The sequence below is a fragment of the Perca fluviatilis genome, chromosome 5 (genome assembly GCF_010015445.1).
Source record: "Perca fluviatilis chromosome 5, GENO_Pfluv_1.0, whole genome shotgun sequence".
NCBI lineage: Eukaryota > Metazoa > Chordata > Actinopteri > Perciformes > Percidae > Perca > Perca fluviatilis.
This window is the reverse complement of record NC_053116.1, coordinates 20,073,845-20,095,978: the sequence shown is the minus strand read 5'-3', so window position 1 is coordinate 20,095,978 and position 22,134 is coordinate 20,073,845. Positions and strand designations below refer to the sequence as shown.

The 22,134-nt window shown below is 38.9% G+C and overlaps 1 protein-coding gene across 5 annotated transcripts; it reads right to left on the bottom strand.

Annotated features, from left to right (window-relative positions):
- Nucleotides 1-377: 377 nt before the first annotated feature.
- tead3a (TEA domain family member 3 a) lies at nt 378-16,706 on the bottom strand. Of its 5 annotated transcripts, none has more exons than XM_039800226.1 (14): nt 15,668-15,690; nt 15,547-15,590; nt 11,829-12,071; nt 5,957-6,021; nt 5,674-5,736; nt 4,337-4,348; nt 3,820-3,930; nt 3,647-3,690; nt 3,474-3,535; nt 3,250-3,383; nt 2,990-3,160; nt 2,381-2,521; nt 2,114-2,266; nt 378-2,003 (listed from the first exon to the last, which is right to left on the bottom strand). In XM_039800226.1, exons 1-14 carry the CDS (start codon nt 15,673-15,675, stop codon nt 1,890-1,892), a joined length of 1,365 nt encoding a protein of 454 aa, XP_039656160.1. In that variant the 5' UTR covers nt 15,676-15,690; the 3' UTR covers nt 378-1,889. The 5 variants fall into 5 exon arrangements, with proteins under 5 accessions (XP_039656160.1, XP_039656162.1, XP_039656164.1 ...); XM_039800228.1 differs by lacking the exon at nt 5,674-5,736 and adding an exon at nt 5,503-5,565 and having other exon boundaries at nt 1,870-2,003; nt 15,668-15,827; XM_039800230.1 differs by lacking the exons at nt 15,547-15,590; nt 15,668-15,690 and adding an exon at nt 16,498-16,706 and having other exon boundaries at nt 1,870-2,003.
- Between the last annotated feature and the right edge of the window lie 5,428 nt (nt 16,707-22,134).

Here is a 22,134-nt window from a genome sequence, read left to right as displayed (position 1 = left end):
GTCAAAATGTCTTGTGTGGAAAAGGTCCATCAGGACTAGGACTGGATAGCGTTTAAACCTTTGATAGTGGTGCCTAAACAATATTCAAGTTTCTGTATAGAAACACTTTTTCCAGTAGCTTATTTTGAAGAAAATCCTACATAATCCCGTTAACAAATAAAGAAATTGAATCAGGTGTTATTACTTGTACGAACACTGAACCGGTTACAAAAGCTTTGCCTAAATAAAAGTTACATTAACATGTCTTATTATAGAATACCAATCATTCCATGCCAACTTTTATTACTTGACAGTATTAAACATGTAAAAATATATGTAGAGGTTATTAAGGATGAATTGTTACTATGATTGTTACTATGAAGACTACAAAAGCTACATGATTCTGCAAACACCATGTGATTTTATTGGTACAGCATAAAGGCACAGATATAATTCACTGAGCAGACTTGACCAAAGGAGTGATGAGGCACAGCCAACCAGACACTGATGGGAAAAATAAAAGAATAAGAATTGTGGCTGACCACACAGTGAATATGGTTATTTAAAATTGAACCAGTTGCCTTTTACTTTCACAATCAAGACAAATCATTGTCACCTTCCACATGGTTAAAGATAATCCTGCCATGAAAGGGCATAATAGTCAAATAACATTTACTATAAAAAAAATGCTGGTAGCAACGTGTACCAGAAACCAAAAACATTACATAGAACAAAAGAAATAAAAGCAAGGGTAGGCTGGATAATTTGTTAGTGTTATCAGACACAAATCTACCCAGTGCACTGTAGGTGACCTTAGTGTGGTCTGTACCATACATCATTTTGCATACATCGAAAAAGATCATCATTTGCTGATGTTTAGAGTAACACTTCTAGCTGTGCTGGTAAAATACAAAAAAAAGATAGTTCATCTTTACAAAAACGTATTAGCTTGTTTTGGCTTATAAACAGTACCATTACAAATGTAGTGTACATGTCCTATACATCAGTGCTCTTCAGGTTAAGGCTTTATGAACCAAAGCACATTCTTTTCCCAACTCACGTGGAGGTAGAAATACTGCAGCGAGCCCACGCAGTCAGAGTAAAAACAGTATTGTGTAAATTAACAGTAAAAGATAATTATTTCATTCAAAATGCTGCTGACACCAAAGTGTAAACTGAATCTAAAACTGGTTGTTAACTATTATGTTTTCAAAGACAAGTGAGCCAAACTTCCTCCTTGACATTTGATCAAAAGATCTTCCCCGTCCACACGCTGCTTCACTGGAAACCTTCAAAACGGCAAATACACCTACTGTAAAAAGATGGCTCTCTTTACACTTTGACAATGCGTTTAAAATATAAATACGACTTTTACGTCTTTACATGTAGTGCATTGTATTCTGGGAAGAGGCACGCTCATACTTCCTGTGATCCTAAAAGGTTTGATTAAACGTGGAGATTGTGGTTCCACACTAAGCAGTGATAGAGGATACACCATTATAGGCTCATTCAGTTCCTACCTTACAGAGATACTACAAACTGTACAAGTTATTGGCATTGTGTCAACTCCGATATTTTGATGTTTATGTGACTGAATAATAACGTTGGATAACATCACAGCACTTCCTGATAATTACGCCACGTTTTGGTCGAAATCTACAAAAATTAACATTACCTTAGTGTTTAAGTCATGGGCTGTTAAGAAATGTGGGCATAGTTTGCAGCAATGAAAATGCATACACATTAAAAAAAAAAACAAGTGTGACTATACTGTGACTATTGGGTCTGTTAAAACAAGTGTGTGTTTAGAGTAGAAAAGTGGGGATTCTGTGTGTTTGAGCTGAAAATAGTGTTTATGCTGTATGTATCAAAAAGTCTGTGAAGAGTCTCTGCATGCACGCGACGTGCTGCTAGTCGTTAACTAGTCGATAAACATGGTACTGCGCTCCATGTTCACTAGTGGACACTTCAAACACAAAGGCAATGCACAGCAGAGTCTCCTGAGTTTCTCTGTTGGACACCACCTAGCAAGAGAAAGAGGAAAACATTGTGGAGGTCAGGATTTAATAATAAAACATACAAACAAACACTAGTTCACACCCATGCACCCCCACCCCCACCCCCACACACCCACCTGTAGGATAGTGAAGTTCTCCAGTACACTGTTCATCATGTATTTCTCTGGCAGGTGTTTGAGCTTGTGGATGAAGTTGATCATATATTCACACATGGGCGAACGATGGATGCGGAACACATACTTTCCCCCTTCCATGTGTGCATATTCTGTCTAAATGGGAGGAATCCGCACATACACATCACAATTAAACCACCTTAATATGGTTGGTAATATGAAATCCTTTATACGCACAAAAAAAAAAAGAGAAGGGATTCATCTTCTCACCTCAACCTTCTCGACCACCTGTTTGCCAAAGGAGCAGACCTTAGTTGAGACACTGATTGTGATGTTTTCTGTTCCACTGTACTGGCTGCTCACACCGTAGAACACACCAGAGCCCTCCTCAATGTCACTGCTCAGGTCCGCCTGAAACCAGCACAAAAAGATAGACTCAGCGCAAGTGTCGAAAGACAGAAAATAAGGAGGAAGCCAAACCCAAAGACAGATACAACCATCTCTTATGTGTGTATTCTTGCACGTATCTGGGTCAGGAGGGAAATATAATCAACATTTGTTTTGGTGAGTAACACTGAATGTAAACATAACTTTTGCTTGTTGACAAGCAAACTCCACAGGGGACCTTTAAGTTAAATACTGTTTAAGAAAGCAAGTGCCAATGAAGAAGTCATTTCCTGTGTAAAACCCTGCTCCAACATCACACTGACATTGCTTCCCTCTTGTGGTGTAGCCGGTTATAACCTCAGATTTAAAACAGTAGTAAAATGTATAGCAAATGTTAGTCTCAAACTTTTATGAAATTCACCAACTTACTTTCTGCAGCATATCATAAAAAAAAAAATCAAATCAAAGAGAACATTGTTTTTTAGTACTGACCCAGAACTTGACGAGGAAGAATGCGTTGTGCGGCCCTTTTTCATACAGCTCCTTCAGGCCTCCTTTCTTCTCAGAGAACTTGTCGTAAATCTGCCTCACATCTATGGACTCCAATACGGGATCATTGTAGCCCGGGTTCGATGGGCCAATGAGTACGAAAAGATGCTTATACTGTAGGGAATGAAGAAGCAGTGATGAGAAAAAGACTTTGTTTTGGCAAATAAATTATATTGTTGTATTGCTGGACTTATCGTCTGTACCGTTTCCCTGTCCCTTTGGATCTCCATAAAAGCAGAGTACTCCAGTAGCCGTAGTTTTGCTGAGGCGATGGTTCTGTCTTGCCATACAGGAGCTGCTATAGCTGCGGAGCGAGGTGGAGGCAGGGGCTCATAGCCTGTCAAACATTTAAATCAGGAAAACAAAATTAACATACCAATAAATCATTTCTAATTACCCTAATCCATGAGTTTGTGATCCCACTTACTGATAGGTGCAGGGACAGGGGCTGGTAGTGTAGTGTATGGTGGCTGTGCAAAGGGCTTGATGCTGCAAAAAGGAAGAGTTGGAACCTAAAACTGAGCAACTGTACCAGCTTAAGCATAAGACTTTCTCCAATTTTAAACAAACAAAACAAAATAATCTGCCAGTGATACTTACTCCTGAGAATGTCCAGGCTGTCCTGGCATAGGACCGGGCCAAAACTAAACAAAGGGAAAGAAGGGAAACAGATAGTATTACTCAGACTTTTACCCAGAAGGTAGGAAAAAACAGATGTGTATGTGTATGTGTATGTGTATGTGTGTGTGTGTGTGTGTGTGTGTGTGTCTCACTCTGACTGGTGGAGGGAACTGAGTCTGGGGTTTCATTACACTAGCAGACACAATCTGAGCTGATGAGAGGTTGGCTACTGTCTGCAGTGCCTTGTCTTTGGATACCTGGTCCTGAATGAGAAAGAAAAAGGAATACATGATGACAACGCTCCATCTTGTAAAATCCAGTAAGATGTAGGTTCCAAAGTCAGCCAACCTTCAAGGCTAGTTTAGACAGCAAGCCAGCCAACATATTATACAGTAATTCAGCATGATGCAGTTACTATGAGGGACGACAGGACAGAGTGCAAAGCAGACATAGGGGGATGCCAAAGCAGGAGGCGCACCAAGCTAGCCGGCTAGGAGAGCTGACTGAAGCCATCACCAGCATTTAACTAAAGCCACTAAAAACACAGAGTAATGAGCAGGATTTTTGAGTCTGGCAAAAGAACTGCATTGTGGACTAGCAGTTATGTGATGTCAACCACAAAGCACAAAGCCTGAAGCAAAAGATTGTAGTTGTATAATCAAAACTTACCAAGTTCATGGCCTATAGCAAAGAAGACACGTTATTAATCAATTATTAACGTCAGTACATTCAAAACAACAGCAGGTCACAGATTCACTATTAGACAATATGGAAAACACCTTCCTCAGTACATATAACTCTTTGAAATGACTACACCCCTAACCTACCTTGGAAAAAACACTCACACTTAGCTCAAAAGAAGTTATCTTACATTGACAGGACAAGCAACAGTACATCCTATTAATCTGTGCGATCTTAAAGCTGAGTGCTGGCGTTTATACCAGGAAATATAACGGCCTGGAAATCAAGTTCTCCAAATGTGTATTGGAGAGCAGAAAGTTGAATGCCTTTGGTGCAAATGATGTCACAAATAATCCTTTATTACAGTGCATGGTAAAACCACATGAAAACAAGAAAAGATATAAAGGACTGAGGGGAGTGCCTTAGAGTGAGAATGTTGAGATCAGAAATGATTTAAAAGAGAAAACTGAAATTCATCATATGTGCACACTGATGAGGGGCACATAAAAAAAAAAAAAAACTTCTTGCATGTCTGTGTGTATGCAAGAAAGCATTTATGTACATTACTACAGCCATGCACATGCTTAGGTCAACTGAGCCAGCTATTGAATCTAATGAAATTATCTGTCCACAGCCACAAGCCTCTTGAACTAAATAAACAGATCAACATTACTGCCATCTATCACAAAAACCTCTGTCCCACATATGATACACTGATGCATTAAAAGAAATCTGCCTTTTGTAGCGCAACACAAGACAACATTAAATGCAGACAGTAAGCAATGTTTGCAAAACTCATATTTTCAAAGCCTGAGCCTGCCACGCCACGTTCCCACAGCCAACCACTAACACTACCTCAGTGCCCTAATGACGGTATTATAAATCATGCAACTATTTGTAAACTGGATTTATACTTCTCCATCAAGGTGTTCCAGTGGTCCCGCCTTAGTACGAATCCTGGCATCACCACAACACTAAATGGATATGTCATGCTTTATCATTTAGATTCTGCCTCTGCTCGTACGTACAGTAAGAGAAGCATACATCTGCCATAAGCTCTGACAAAGACGTCTATGGTGATTTTATGTTAGGCTGGATTTGGGCCACATGCAGAGCGAAGCAGCTAGCATGTTAGAGTCAGTGAGTGTGTGTACCTTGAGCTTAGACTGAATCTCACGAGACTTTCTCTTGGCCAAGACTTGCAGGTGACTAGAGACCTGACGAAAGACAGGACGAAGGACAGAGGAAGGGAGGAAAAAGGAAAGGAAAAGAAAGAGGGGATGTGACTACAGAGGGAAGGGAGAGTTGATTCAGTGGGCACCCACCTTGATGCTGGTCTGGTATTCTCGTACCCTCTTACGTGCCAGAACCTGAATGTGACTAGACACCTAAGAAGCCAGGGTTACCCCCATGAAAAAAAAACAAAAAAAAACACATTCACAGGATGATTTGCCGTTTTAAATAACCATGGTTCATTAATAATCAATTTTACAAGGTCAATGGGTAAATAACTCTCTCTCATACATACATACATACATACATACATATAAAAAATCATATTACATAAAACATGTACATTGTGTAGTCTTCAATAACATCTGTGCATACCTGTTTGCGTGTGCGCGTCTTCCCCGTTCGTAGCTTGATATAGCGAGCTATCAGTTCATTTCGACCTAAAATTGAGAAAGTAACAGAAAATCAGAAAGGTGTATGAAAATTGTAATTTCGCTTCCGGGATTAATAAAGTGTACATTTTTATTATTATTTTTATTTATACACACACAGAAACATGTGATATGCAAGATATGCTGTACTTCGGGAGAGTTGATAGGGGTTTAACGTTTTCCTAAAGATCACCGTAAAAAAACACGGCTGCTACTCAAATTTGACCAGAAAGTCAAGGCAATGTTGACCGGAGTGAGTGCTCTAACACTGCACTTGATCTCAAGTCTACTGCAGCACAATAAACCATGAAGTCCTTGTTTGAGTTTGTATCTCACGACATTAATCTTCTTAAGTATAACCTAGTCCTTCATGTTTTTCAGTCTTTGGGTCACAGTGACATTAATGATTTGAACTGGTCAAATGTAAGTTGAGGTTGTACTGAACTCAATCTTTGGTATGAAGCAAAAGAAGACAAAGACCAACATGGACACTTTTTCCATACTGTTTGAAAAGAAGCCAGCATAATATGAAATTTTAATGTGACAGCACTCAGTGTGAGATAATGAGGCTACTGCACACACACAATTACATGGTCTGTTAAGCTATTCTCATTAAGGACAGCGTGTGTTCATTTAGAGTCAGAACTGCGTGCTCGATGGCAGAGCTCCAAAGCAGATGGACAATTGGTGGGAATGGAGGGAGGAGAGGTCATCATGTAATTAACAGACGTGGTCACTACAGACTGCATGGTCAGCTCTTTCTTTCTCTGCCTCCCCCAGCTCCAACCCACACCTGATGATCTGCTGGCCTCTGATCGTAACTTGTGCGCATTATTCACCCTGCTGCAGATGTCAGAATTAGAGAGAGGATAAAGATAAAAGGTGACCAAATAAAGCCTTACAGACTGAGTCCAGAGCTTTAATCATTTAATCACACATGCACTAACATCGTCAACATTACCACCCTTCTTTCTGGGAAAGGGTGCGATGCTGTAGGGACTTAGGTCACATCAGGCTGAGTCACATCAGCTTTGTGGATTTACCAGAACACAGAATTCCCCAAATTCAACAGATGGGGCTGAGTCAGACCCAGCAGCCTGCTCTGATTTCCAGAACAGGACACATGCACTTTCCTGCAGCCTACCACTATCATAAGGCCAAGTCAACTCATGTCCCATTTGTTTTAATGTGTGTAACTTACACCTTCACACAAGAACAGAAGGCACATTGGAAGATCATTCGGGAAACGTGGTAATACATTGCAAGATGAAGTTAATTTGCAAGTAACTATGCTTGTTCAAAATTCATTCAACTTCATGGAGATTTATCTCTCCATTTCTCCCCTCATCTGCCACATAAATCAAGATTTTTTCAAATCAAAAAAGAAAGAGAAACAGAACAACAAGAAAAAAACACTTATATTTAACAAATTTGGTCATTATTTCAATGGGGTTATACAATTAAAAATAGCAGGAAATGAATGACAAAATTGCAAAAGATGCAACGCGTCTTGAAAATATCAAGCACATTTTACTTTGAACCAGTGGAGTATGACCCTCTCACAGCAGGATGTGAAGAGGCACTGCCAAATATGTATTTGTCAATCTGAATGAGTCTTTGACCCGACTTGAGTTAGTCCCATCTGTTAATGGGCACCTGCACCAAAGAAATTCAACCACATCTTAAAACCAATTTGATTTAGTAAGCCTTGGGCTTTATTCACCAGGGCCTGTATTTATCAAACTGCTAGAAGTCAAATTTGGATTTAAGTGAACCTTTACTCCTTTTACAAACTTAAAAATAAAAACAGAAGCTATTTATCATCGATCATGATTGATAATATTTTAGCTAAAGCAATATGAATAATTCAGAATGCCTTTTTGTTTTCATTACAACCAAAGTCCAGTTATTATCCCTATTTGTATATTTAAATATTATAAAAAATAAATTAGACTGTTGTCCATTTCACTCTTTTGACTGCTGGTGAAGACATTAAGGATTTCACTTAAATATTTTTTGGAAGAAAAACATATTACTCAGTAAAATGTAAGGATAAAAAAAAAAGAAAAAAAAAAGTATTAACACAATGGCAGATGTTACTCTTACTTTTTGCTGCAAGTAGCCGTGCATTGCTTGATAAATGTGCCGTAGTTTTCACATTTAGGGTAGAACCTTTTTACTTCCAAATTGGCTCTCTTAACAGTCCTTAGTTTGATAAATAGTCTCCAATATATATTATGCTATTTAAAAAAGGTGGACACAACATGAAGAACACCACCAATATGATACTAAAATATCCTCATTACTAGGGTTGGGTACCGAAACTCGGTGCCAATAGGGAACCGGTGCCGACGTAAACGGTAGTAACGAGACCGAATAAGAACGAAAATTTCGGTGCCTCATTTCGGTGCTTGACTTTACACTACACCTGACAGCATGTAACGTTAGCCTACCTTTAGCTAGCAGCTGGATTAAACACCGGTAAAATGTTGACAGCTAACGTTAAACAGTGTAAAGTGTGACTGTATTTCACTGTGGAGGACTTCAACAGCGCGATGTAACAGTCTGCTCTGCGAAGCGCAGCAGCGCCGTTGTCGCAATTCATAGATATACAGTAGTAGTACTAGTAGTACTATGTTTATATGGTCGAATGAAACAACACAGACGGTGCGTTCACTTGCAGCTGCAGTTGTCGGAATTAAACAACACAGACGGTGGCGTTCACTTGCAGCTGCCGTTGTCGGGTATTAAACAACACAGACGGTGCATTCACTTAAAACAGGTAGCCTCGTGGTGCATTCACAGTAATTGTAAAATACCCTTTTCCCATCTGGGGTTCAACAGCAATTTACTGGTGAAATAACTTATTGTTATTGTTATAGTTATTACATTATTATTAAATCTTTAATTTTGACCATGTCCTTAGCAATAAACAAGTCACTGACTGTTGTTTACTACCCTTATTTTTTTTCTTATTTTTTTTTTTACTTTATTGAAAAGTACCGATTCAGGCACCGTTTAGGCACCGGAACCGTTTTAAAAGTATCGATTTAGCATCGGAACCGAAAAAAAACCAAACGATACCCAACCCTACTCATTACCCTTTGAGTGCAAGAGCAAGTTCAGGGAATTTTCAAAGTTGGAAACTTTCCATGGGAATAAACAGGAATTAATGGGAATAAACTGGATATTTTTAATATTGCTTGTTATAATACGGTTAGTCTATAACAGGGAACTTAAATGTAGTTGAAAAAAAACACATTATTACATATCCCATTGCTATTAACCTGTGTGTGTTAATTGTATAGCCCACTTGTTCTCGATAGGTTGGAAACAATAGACAGCGCTGATTGTTAGCTTAGCATGCATATAACCATAACCATAGTAAATCAAAGGCAGCATGCTACCTACCTTCATATGTTAAGCTAAAGGTCAATGGTTTGGGCAACTACTTAGCCTACTGCAGGACTATTATTTTATTCAATGTTAATCAAAGTTCTACTAACGAATAACTCAAAAGTATTCACTTGCATGCCTATCTGCTTATTTTTACGTGACACATACAAAACTGATAAGTACATTTATAGCATGCAGTTATTAAAAAAAATAGCTATGCTTGTACTCCCCCTTGACTGCTTTTATGATGTAGGATGGGACTAATTTAAGGAAATAGGATCATAGTGTATGACATGGGTGGTGAAGCACAGAGTAAAATTCTTATAAAATATTAAACCATAATGGAAGTGAAGTAGTTTCCTTTCTTCATCCTGTTTTTTTTATTTATTTTTTAAATAAACTGATATTTCTTGTATTTAGTTATAGCATTTCACAAATGACAACCAATTATGCAAACATTTTAAAACAAAAGGGGATTTTCAAAGTTTCTCACAGGATTGTATTAAAAAGGCAGTGAGAGAGACAAGTGGGTTAATGAGAGCGTGGGGATTATGTTCAGTGTCAGTGTAGCTTTCCAATGTGTGAATGTGTGTACTAGTGGGACTATCCTTGTTTATTCAAAAGGAAGTGGGGGTGGTCAACACAGCGAGCCCACACTTCCACAAAAGGACAAAATGTTGCAACGGTGGAACAACCCTTTCTGTCGCATGGTATCACATATCTTGTTTCACCTCACAACACACACTCACACGTACACAAATGCATGACACAGGCTGCTGCAGGCGGGAATGCTAAGCCTCAGCCAAAAAAACCGAAGACAAAAATGCTAGGAATGTTGGGTGCTCGCCAAGGCATTCAATAAGGTTAGGAAAGGAAAAAACGGTCAAAATACATCTGAGCTCTACTCGCAGACAGCGGCCTAAATAGATACTAACAAAAACAAACACCCATAGTACTATAGACCAATACAAAACAGCCTTAAAGCAACTTCTACTGTACATATGTTAACTCTAACCTGACCTGAAATATCAACTTGCTCTAGCCTTTGACCCTGTCAGTGCTGGATGCCCTTTGACCTCAAAGCTTAATGAAGCTCAGCGCAAATTCTTTCAGGAAGACTTCTAAACTTCATCCACCTCTCTCTCTCTTCCTAAAACTGATCAGCTGTTTCGAGGCGTTCACTTTTCAGTTAAACCAACCAGAATTGGCCATGAATTTCACGAGCCAATCACAGTATGACATCCCTGCTTTAACCCTTGTGCGGTCTTCCCGTCAACCTTGAAAAAAACCTTTTTTTCACAGTTTGTTTTTGATTTTTCCAACGTTTAAAAAAATTTAAATGTTTCTTCTTTACATTTTCAGCGCTTATTTCTACGTCCCATATTTTCTGATATAAAACAAAAATTGAAAACGGGTCAATTTGACCCTAAGTCAACACAAGGGTTAAATCTGTTCTTCTCTTTGCTGCAGTCAGTTATCATTTCAGGCAAAGCGTGCAACCCTCCTCCTCCCCTTCCACCTCCAGTCATCGTCACCCACGGCACCCTGGGTCCTCCTCCGGCAGACCGCTCCCGTCCTCCTTCGGTCTGGTCTTCGGGCTCCTTCACCACCACCACCACCACCACCAGTGTCTACACTCCATTGGGGGGATATGCCTTGGCTTCTCTACCCCTTTAAATTATTTTTATAATGATGAGTCTAATCTCCAAAGACTGTACATTTCATACTGTATTATGCATATGTACAAATAAACCTTTGCATATTTGCAACAAAGTCTCTCCTGATTGAAATAGCCCTCTCGTAAAATACCTGCAAGCAGATCACCTAGGCCCAAACTAAGAGGTATTTACAAGAATGCTCAATAACCCTCTGGGTTCCAAAGTGTTCGCAGTCGATCACTACTGGCCTTTGCAACGCTTCCTTGGAAAGCCAAACCATATCAGGAATAAAGTTTCAGTTTTATATTATTCTGTAAAAGTTAAGGCTGATTAAGTGTGTGTGCGGGTAATTTTGGCCATTAAACTTAAGGGTTATGTTTACTAATCAGTGTCTCTGTACAGCTTGGACAGGGACTAAAAGTTTAAACAAGTAAAAACCAGTTATCCAAACCAATTATTTAGAATTAAAAAGGAAAGGTGAAATGTTTTAAATCAATAACAAAAAAATCTCAATTTCAATCATCCATTACATGGCAGTTCGACTTCCAAATTTAAAAATATGCTGTACTCACGTGTAAACAATGTTTTGTTTACAATGCTAAGTGGCTTCACATGCTGTAGATTACCTTGCAAGTTGCATTCCCTAATGACACTGCTGCAATGGTTGATATACAGTATATTATGATTTAAAAGTCAGCCAGACATCACCATAAACAAAGGTGGATCAGATGGCAATTACGACGGAAATTTCCTGATCCTTACCATACATCTTGCCCTCGTCTGAAAGTATGATCTTCCTCCTGCCGCAGGGAGGGTAGATGGCCAGAGCTTCATGAAAGCTCTGCTCAATGTCTGGACTCCACACTCCCTCAGGGTCGCCGTCCAATCCACGGTCCGGCCCGTCTCCCGCTCCTTCCCCATCGCCACCCTCCTCCTGCGCCCCGTCAGGGCTGCTACGGCAACTCCACTCCGAAGCAATGATGACGGCTCCTGGCCACGACACACCTAGAACACACAGGACAAGGCATTTCGATGATTTCACATCCTCTTAGAGACTGTTGCTACGCCTGTCAAGCTTCTGGTTCTTCTAGACAAAAGCAGCCTTCACATTTAGCCTGTGACCGTTGATTTTGACAGCTGAAATGACAACGTGGTCTGGCTGGCAGATTTTAGATGTAGTTCGCCTAATAAAGCTAAAGTTACCTCTATAAATAAGTTAAAAACTTGACGTATGACAAAAAGGCTAGTCCTAGGACTATAGAGTCAGACTGTTATTTTGTTCTAATATAACCCTGTCCGGCTGCTTAGTTTGTTAAATGTAACACTATCTTTAGTAGGCTAACTATTTCTGTGCTTGCCCTGAATCCAGGTTTCAAGACGGGTTTTTTCCACATTAAAAAAGCATTAGACCAAAATGTCTTGCACAATGCAAGAGCAGTATTTGTTTTGATAGCTGATGAATTTAGACAAAAAGGCATCGCAATCAGCAAAGTTTAAAGAAATCGATGCAGCCGTCTCCTGGATGTTTTGAAAACACAGTGCAGTTTTAAATCATCTATTATACACAATCCCTAAAGTGTATAGTCTGTGTACAAGTAATAATAAACCAAATACATTTCTGTGGTTACAGAAATTACATTTTCTGTATCTTTAGCCCACCAAAGAGCTGGAATAACCATAGGTGTGATTGGCATAGGACAAAAAAGCAGGAAAATATACTGGATATACCCCCAACCTATCGTTTTAGGAAGGCTGTATACCGTTTGTTTTTCATTGAGATGTTTTCATTTAACTGTGTGGTCATTTAGAAGGCTTACTGAATGAATCTGCCAGACTGTCAACCTGCATACTCAGCATGCGCTCTTTATGAGATGTGTAATAGTACTGTTCAGGCATGAAAATGGGTCAGGGGTGAAAAAGGTGAGAAGGATATTACCCCTCTGGGGGGGTCCGGGGGCATGCTCCCCCGGAAGAAATTTTTAAATATTCCATATTTTAAAGCATCAATCTGATGCATTTTGAGATGCATTTTTTGCCAACCAACAGTGTAATATTTCAATATGCACTCATTAAAGTTAATTTGACTGGCAAAACAATTGAAGTCCTTCTAACATTACACAATAATAAAAGTCATAATTTTTAAAAACTAAAACGTTTTGGATAAATTTTTACTTCTTCCAACCATATGTTAAATTAAGAGTCAATCTGGATTTACATATTGCAATAATATAATCCTACAATGAATCATTATATGCTAATGAGTTATTATAACTCATTAGCATATACTGCAGCCCAAACAATAGTTTAGTAAAAAAAGTTTTTGTTATCCACATGAAAATACCTTGATCTTAAATTAAATGGCAGTTTCAAGCATTTTGTAACTAGCATACATCAAAATCCAGTTGGTCTCTTCTCACACCTTTTAAAATATGTTGTTTTGGTTTTGTTTTATGGATTAAACAATTAATTGAGAAAATAACTGGCAGATTAATGGATAATGAAAATTAAATACAATTAAACAAATTTTACTTTTTTTTTATTTCATGGGCATTATGTTGAAAAGGGACTATTATCACTTTTAGAGGGGCGGACCAAACTTTTCATGAACAAAAAGAATAATTGAATCCCACTGAAGTTCTTAATTTGTACATGCTCACAAAAATCTAAATTAAACCTGTGAGTTTCATGAATGGGGCCCAATGACAGGCAGGTCAAGAAAAAAAAAAGTGCGGTCCCACACTTGGCTGGACAGGACCAGGATTAACTTGCGGCCGCCAAGAATGGCGACAGATTTCTTGGACTTCATATGTCTCCACACTTCACCAGGAGTGAGATCAGATCATCTGAAGTTGTTTACAACCTCCATTGGCACAGGGTGTATTAATAGTTCTGGCATGGGTTAAAAACCTGACAAGTAAAATGGCTAAACATTTAGATCTTGTAAATTTACAAAAGACACTGGCCAAGGTCAATGAAGACACTACCAGTTGGTCGAGCTATTATGGTTGCACCAGTTAGTGATGGCAAGACCAGATAGTAATTTTCCTTTATCTAACCGCCATGGAGAAACTACTTTAAAAAGGCAGCACTTGAGCCATATCAACTTCCCTGAAGCCTGCAACTTTAGGCCACATGAGGAAATTACACATTCTTTTGTTATTGTTGAGGATGCTCCAAACACAGGCACACATATGCAACATGAATGCTGCCTGGTGTGTAATGTTTTCCAGAGTGTGGCTAACATGGTCCCTGCCACGAATAACCACAGAGGATCAGTGTGGTAGCAAGAGCTTCCCTTGCTGTGGTGGGCTTATTGGACACACTCTGCACTGCCAGGGCCTTCCCAGTTTCAATCACTGCTGACGGGACTGTGCTGTAGCCGTAACGATCAGACGGGCCCCGGTGAGATGGTTAAGAAAGAGCCTGAAAGTTTTCGTGTATGAGAAGTCAGATCTGATTAAACCTTATTTTTCTGTTTGAGGTGCTGGAGCCTTTTGAACAGCTCAAAAAACATACTAATTATTGTATTACCAACTGGACACTTAATTACTTTTCTGAATTATATTAGAATTGCTTATAAGGGGTATTATAAAAGTTTGATTTAGACCTTTCAGGGGTACAATTGACCCTATACATAAGTAACATCAACAGAGGTTCCCAACCTGGGGGTAAATCTGAGGGGTCACAAGATGATTAAATTATGCTTTTCTGACTTTTGTTAAATCTTTGCTTTTTTTTCTTGTAAAATCCTGGTATACTTTAACATATTCAACACTATAAAATGCCTTCAAATGAAACAATGAGATGGAAACATCCCACTTAACTACTCAAAGCCTATGTCCACACTAAAGACCTGTGATGAGGTATACATTACAACAGTTCACAAGCTAAAATCTTTGGGAATCGCCGCTATATAGGAATACAATAATAAGAATTGAATATAAATGTGTTAGTGCAACAATAGATACAACCTTATTTGTTGTAAAAAACAATGCTGAACATTATCATATTCATAAATGTAGAATGTGTGGCATATTCATTGTATTGATTTTAGGTATACCTAATAAAGTGTGTGTGTTTAGCTATATATCCAGACTTGGCTAAGATTTGGGAAATCATACTTAACTTAAGCATCACAGCCAGAGCTTGTCATTTACCAGAGTAGCGGTGATGAAAAGTTAGGACATGGACTGAATACATATGCGGCCCTGCCAGTTTCAATATAGCTCCCAGAGGCCAAAAAGGTCAGATGTTTAGTGCAGTGGGGATCCAGTAGACCATTGAGCTAAATAAAGCTATGAGCTCAGCAAACACCGACAAAACACATGAACATTATGGGCTGCCTTCTGCTCCAATTGGAACAGTGGCATAGAGCGGTTTGTTTACATGTGTGTATGTACTTATGTGTATGCGTGTATTATGTGTATACACTTTTTTGCTAAATTTATATCTGCAAATTGTAGACAAATGTTTAGTTTACCTTGTTCAGCTTTGTTGTCCTTGTTTTTAGCCGTGTGTCTATTTCTGTGTAACGTTAGGTAACGTTACTTTGAGAGCAACAAAAAGCTGAAGTCAAATTTCTTGTATCTGTTCACACTTACTTAGCCATTAAAGCAGATTCTGGTTCACCAAGCTAGCTAGATCTCTCATCACAGTACTTTCAGATTTAGCTACATGGCCACCTCAACTGACTACTACTACTTAGCTACCTAACGTTACTAGCTACAACAGGGCTTTAGGTTTTAGACAGCAAATCTATTAGACTTTAATCACTTATGGAGCTCAATTCAGTCAGGATAGTTCTGCTGGAGACTTACAAAGGTGGTTTTCCTCCTCTGACTACTGTTGAACCTGTAAGACCAGTCTCACATGTTGGTGACACTTTCACAATAGCAAGAAATGAATCCAATCAGCTAACGTTAGCATGTAGCGTTAGGGAAAAACGAAATCACACTCAACGGTTGGAAGCCGTTTAGCCAACTGTGAGTTGGCAAAATCTGCCTTTGATCCAAAGTGTGAAACAACGTTCATGTAACTGGGCCTAGTAGTTGTTTAAACACCGTGCAAACACTTTAAAGTGTAACAGGAAGTGTTATTTTCTACATTTCGGTGGATATTTTACACACAATCCACTGATGACACACTCGAGCTGGCATGCTAGTTTGTTAGCTTGCGGGCTAATAATACCTAAACAAACTCCAAAGTAAGTCCGACTGACGCCTACAAAGTCACTGCAATTATAGCAACGGGAGGCTGGGAAAATAAAAAGGAACTCCTTTCTAAACACAAGAGGCTCTGATTCAGCAACGCGGCAGCGGGAAATGCGAAATATGTCAAATATCCCAAAACTTCAAGCACACACGAAGCGGAGCAGCTGCCGCAGCATGAAAGTTGCAGCACACAACAAAGAACTATCTGAGAGCGCACTCACCTTACAATGGCTTCCCTGCCCTGCTGTTACAGGCACACACTCCTCCCCGTATACTTTTCTTTCTAAGCACTTTTCTTTATGTATCGCAAGTATATCCTCGGTAAAAACAATCGTGTTTGACAGAAAAAGGCGGAATGCCAAGTATGAGTTCGAAATAAAATCGGAGGAAAACGCACAGAGGCGTGGCGTCGAAACACGCGCACACGCAAAAGTTTTGTGGGTCCCAACGCAGACTCCTCCCATAACACCAGAGTGGACTAGCTAGAGAAAGGGCCAAATGGAAAGGTGGTAGTGCTGATTTTATTGTTCTCTTTCACAAAATATAGGCTTGATGTGTCTTTACTAGACTTTACGATGAGTTCTGCTCCTGGAACATGCTTCTGATAGTCTCTCAGAAATTAAGTGGAGGAAGAAGTAGGCTATTCAGATCATTTAGGCTACTCTAAAAATACTTTATTAGAAGTTAAAGTTATGCATTGAAAATGTTACTTAGCCTAGGCAGTAGTAGGCCTACATAAGTAGCCTATTCAGAAAATATAGGCCTACTTAAGGTAGGCTATCAAAAGTAAAAGCACTCATTATGCATAAACGCTAATTTCAGTGTTAATTAATGATATTGGATGTTATTATTAGGCTACTTAATGTTGTGATGTGTAGCCAATTTTATGTAGGGCATGCTTTGTTTTAAAGGGTCATAAGACAAAAAGATTAAGAACCATGGGACAAGTGATTTGAACCCCTATAATCAAATATTAAAATAAAATGTTGCGGAAACCATCTGCCTAACCAATTGTGCCAGAGAGCTCCAGTCTTACACTGTGTCAACTACTCTGTGCTGTTAACTTAAATTTGCTTGGAAATAATTGGCTGGGGTCAGCCCTGGTTAATAATTTGCATCACCTACAGTATTACTCTCCGATATTGACAAGGTGAGGGTAATTAGAGGAAACAATCCCTGCTTATGCAGCTGACACGCAACAGTGATTCTATTGTAAAAGGAGATGCAATGGCCTCTGAGCAAAATGTCACGAGACTGACAAAGAGACTTAAACCCTCTTGTTCTCAACATGCCCCCTCAACTGCTTACAATAAGCTCCCGTTTACAGATTAAAGGCTGACATCTGAGCAGGAATCCTGCAGGAGTTACACCTATTTTCAACAGATGGAGTCAAATCAGTACTGGTCAGGGTGCTTTGATGCAGAACTTTTTAAGGCTTGTTTGCCCTAAAATGCCCTTGTCATCGACTTTATATCATATTGGACTGATGTTGTTCCTATAATGCCACTGGAGGGCAGTATTACCATACTCTTGGCTAATTCATAGGCCATAGTTGACATGGTAGTACTGATTGATAAAAAAAAGTGTATGACATTTACAGTCATTAAGTAAGCTCTTTTGTAAGTGTTTTGATTCTACTGTTCATTCAAGTTTATGAAAGATGCTCAGCACAAAGGGCCATTTTATCTTTTAGTTGGACTAAGATGAATGACCTAGCCAAAACTTTAATATAAAAAACTATAAATATATTGGAACAAACAAAACAGATCAAGATATTTACACTGATAATGTTGATTCTGACTTACTCATAAGTATGGACTGGTGATGATGGATGGAGTGCCTCAGAGTGAAATATACAGTAGATGACAGATTGCCTAACATCATTTGGATTTCCCTGATTTCCTTTTGACATGTGCAAACATGTCTATATCTCAACCTGCCTATACAAAGTTTTCATTAGGTCTGCAGCATTAGAGATCAGGTATTTAAAGGTAGCTCATTTTCTTTCCAGGCTTCTAAAAAGTGTAAAGGAGAGAGAAAAAAAATAACTTTAAAATTCAAAACCTGTCAGAAATAATGGCTAAAATGCATATTGGCATTGGCATGAATTTTAAAGAGGTCAAATCCCTCTTTTTTATTATTGTGCTGTTGAAATTTAGAAAGTACATGGAAAGTAAGCCTCAATCTATCTAGCTTATCCACCTTCAATACTTTCCACCTCTGTCTCACTCAGGAGCCGGCTCCTTTAGGATTATTAATTTCAGTCTCTAGAGAGTGGTTACTCTTCTCTTCATACTGGAAAGTAAGAACAAGAAATGTAATGGTAACTCCAGTTCTCCCTCCATTCTTCATTCTTTTTCTTTCCCACTTCACTTCTGTGTTGTTGTCATCACCTTTGCCTGGCTTTATATTGATATTTGACACTTTGACAACATTGATCTAATGCAATTGAATCATGGTTGTCCATAACACTACACAGACACACACACACACACACACACACACACACACACACACACACACACACACACACACGCACGCGCGCCCACATGGTTTGTGGGGCAGGAGAAAATCTAACTATGTACTTCCTGATAACTTACTAAGATGTATGTTTTTTTTTCTTTTTCTTTTACTTTTACACCTAATCTTCTTTTATCTGCTCTACTTAATTGATCATGTTTAAAGCAACACTAGGTAACTTTTCCCACTTCGGTCCCCCTACAGGTTGGAAGCATACATTACATTGTCCAGTTCATTCGAACTACAGATCCACTACTATCTGGCAAACTTGCATAATATAATGTAATGGACAATTCCGCTTCCAACCTGTAGGGGGACCAAGTGATGCTTTAAAATACAATAAATTAAATACAATGGAACTACCATACAGTCTCTATATACTGTCAATGTACAGTCTATGGGAACTACCCATTTTCTTTTTTCTCTCTTATTTATGATGAGAGAATGGCAAATACTGCTATACATGCATTGACACAGGTTTGCCACTAGATGGGGCACCTCATCTTTTTAGAGTGAAATCTTCTCAAGATAGTTTAACCAGTGGAACCATAGTGGAATAATCTAGAACAGATTTTTTTTTTCATGATCAGATGTTCTGTTACATTGTTAAACTGTTTACTGAAGCCTTTAATCTGATTATTACTGACCTGTTAGTCAGCAAGGTGTTGCATTTATGTACCAAGCCAAACAAAGAAAAAAAATTCATAGCACCTATCACAGCAGACAAATGCATTTTGCTCAGTTTAATATATGCCAAGCCTTTAAATGCGACAATAAACAACATTTTCAGGGAGGCCCAGTCACTCAAGTGCCACGTTTGGTTTCACACCTAATTACCATTGACTACTGTTTTTAATTCATGAGGCTACCAGAACAAAGCAAAAACTGCATCAAGCCACCTTTTGAACAGCTACAGTGTACATTTACGCTATATATTACGCAAGTAGATATTACCCCATATATAGAGCCTTGTTTTATCCCTCCAGCAGCTAGCAAAGCGTCTCAGCTAGGTGAGCAGCAGTTTAGCTCTAATGTAGGAATTGTCAAAAGTTTATTTTTCTTTGGTTTGTTTATGTAAAGTTTTGAATGATCAAAATTCCAAACTTTATACCCAAATATGGTAAATATCTGGTTAAATTCTTCAAAACGTGCAAGCTAGTAGCTTTTAGCAAACAGCTTTTAACTTTTAGCTAGTAGCTACTAAGAGAATGTGTCCACATCATTTAGAGAAGATATTTTGTGTGTTAGGACCTGTTTTATACGGTCTATAATCAGGAGTATAAAATCATTCAATGAACAAGCCATATCCCTTTAATTAAATCAAGTCAAATTTAATTTATATCACAAATTTCCATTCCATTCGTCAGCCTTTGGGTCATTTGAGCATTTATTAGCAAAAATGATCAGAAGGATATTCTTGTCCTGAGTCACAGTAGAAAACAAATAATATTGGGCATCTCACATGATGACTTCACATTTTATGATATACTGTAAAAATAGAAAAGAGCAAATTTTTTATTAAAATATCTTCTTATTTCTTCTTTGTTAAATGCTTGACACATACCTAAACAAACCGTCATTGCAGGCAGGACAACAGCATTTGTGCCAATCTTTATTTTCCCCAGAAATAATTACTTCAGAAAATTGTTGTTCTTATTTATTCAGTTAATCAATAACTTAATGCATATGTACTTACCGGTATATGGCTGTATTTTAATTATTGGATATTATAAATATGCATACCTTTACAGTATTTTATACTGTAGTATTAGCTAATAGGATAACATCTGGGCATATTAGCTGATTGCCTATGACAATTATGGCAGAATATCGTTTGGAAAAGTTTGGAAGCGCTGTGGAAACAGGATGGCCATTATTTTATGGGTACTTCATGGAAGAGTAAGAAACTGTTTATTAAAACCTATTTCATTATTGATTTATCAAAAAATTAATGGCTTAATTAGTCCTGTATTTAGGCAAATTAAGAGAGCATTGTAAGTAAATTCAAGCTTAGAGAAAATAATTATTAAATGATTAGGACACTTTTACTGATAAACTACCTCAACATTACAGTATTTAAACCCCTGTGCACCAAGTTAAGGGGAGTAAATCAGTAACAATTCTCATGTGTGTGTGCCTGCCTGTACTTATGCAATGTAACAGAGGGCCCACTTAGCTTAATCTTTTAAAGTAATGTAAATATTTGGCGTTTCTAATGTTCTCGTGTGCATGTTCAAATCTGTCTATACACACAAGCAACTGAGCTGCTTGTGTTATTGATACCAGGAGAGATAACAAAGTGTCCCTGTGTGAACTGGGTGTGAGCACCAAAACACACTGTTATCAGACTCAGCTGTCAAACTCAGTTAAAGGCAGACTAACATCACAACTTTAGCACAGCCGTTTGAAACTCTGCTTGATGTCTCGAGCCATGGTTAGCTTGTATTTTACATGAGATCTACGGTGTCACTGTTGCTGATTATAAATGCTGAAGGAATGTCACAAACCTCTCTCTTCCTGTATGAAATAAAAATGGTCGCTGTGCATTCGTCATCTGCAACTGTACAGTACAGTCTAGCTGTGACTATATTTGTCCTCCCTGCCTTCTCTCTCTCTTGCAAGGGGACAGGAGAGTCAAGAGTTGGACGGTTGCCAAAAGAGGCCGGCCCGCCATGCAGCTGAAACTTTTACAAGCCAAGCAGGAAGAGAGACACAGAGAGCGATCGAAAAAGAAATGGAGGAAAAGAAAATGTGAGAGAGACATCTGAGCTCCTTTCTTTACTCCCTGTCTCTCTCCTCTCTGTGTCTGTCTGTCTGTCTGTCTGTCTGTCTCTCAGTTTTCTTGTCATTCCTTGTTAAAGCCATACTGTATTTGCCCGCCTTAATTGGCAGGGTGTAAGTATAGGGCTGGAGGACATGAGGGGAGGAGGGGGCGGGGGGGGACTTTGGGTTCAGAGAGTTCAGCTGAGGAGAGAAATAAATGCATAAACAACAAAGGAGACGTGACGTCAGGTTGAGGGGCTGTCCAACCTGCTGGCTGAATCTGAGCCTCCATGGAAGAACCGGATTGTTCGCACCACATGTGTGTGTGTGTGTGTGTGTGTGTGTGTGTGTGCGCCTGTGTACAGTATGAATGTGTGTGTGTGTGTGTGTGTGTGTGGATGTGTGTGTCCATTGTCCTATCTTCGAGAAAAGACTCATGTGGAGTTTAAGCAGAGAAGCTGGACTATTGTGGTCTGTTTTGTCTCCGCGGTGAGTGTTTGAGGACTGGGAGAACCCTCCAATATTGTGTGTGTGTGTATGTCAGTTTGAGGACTCAATAACTCAGGTATTACAGC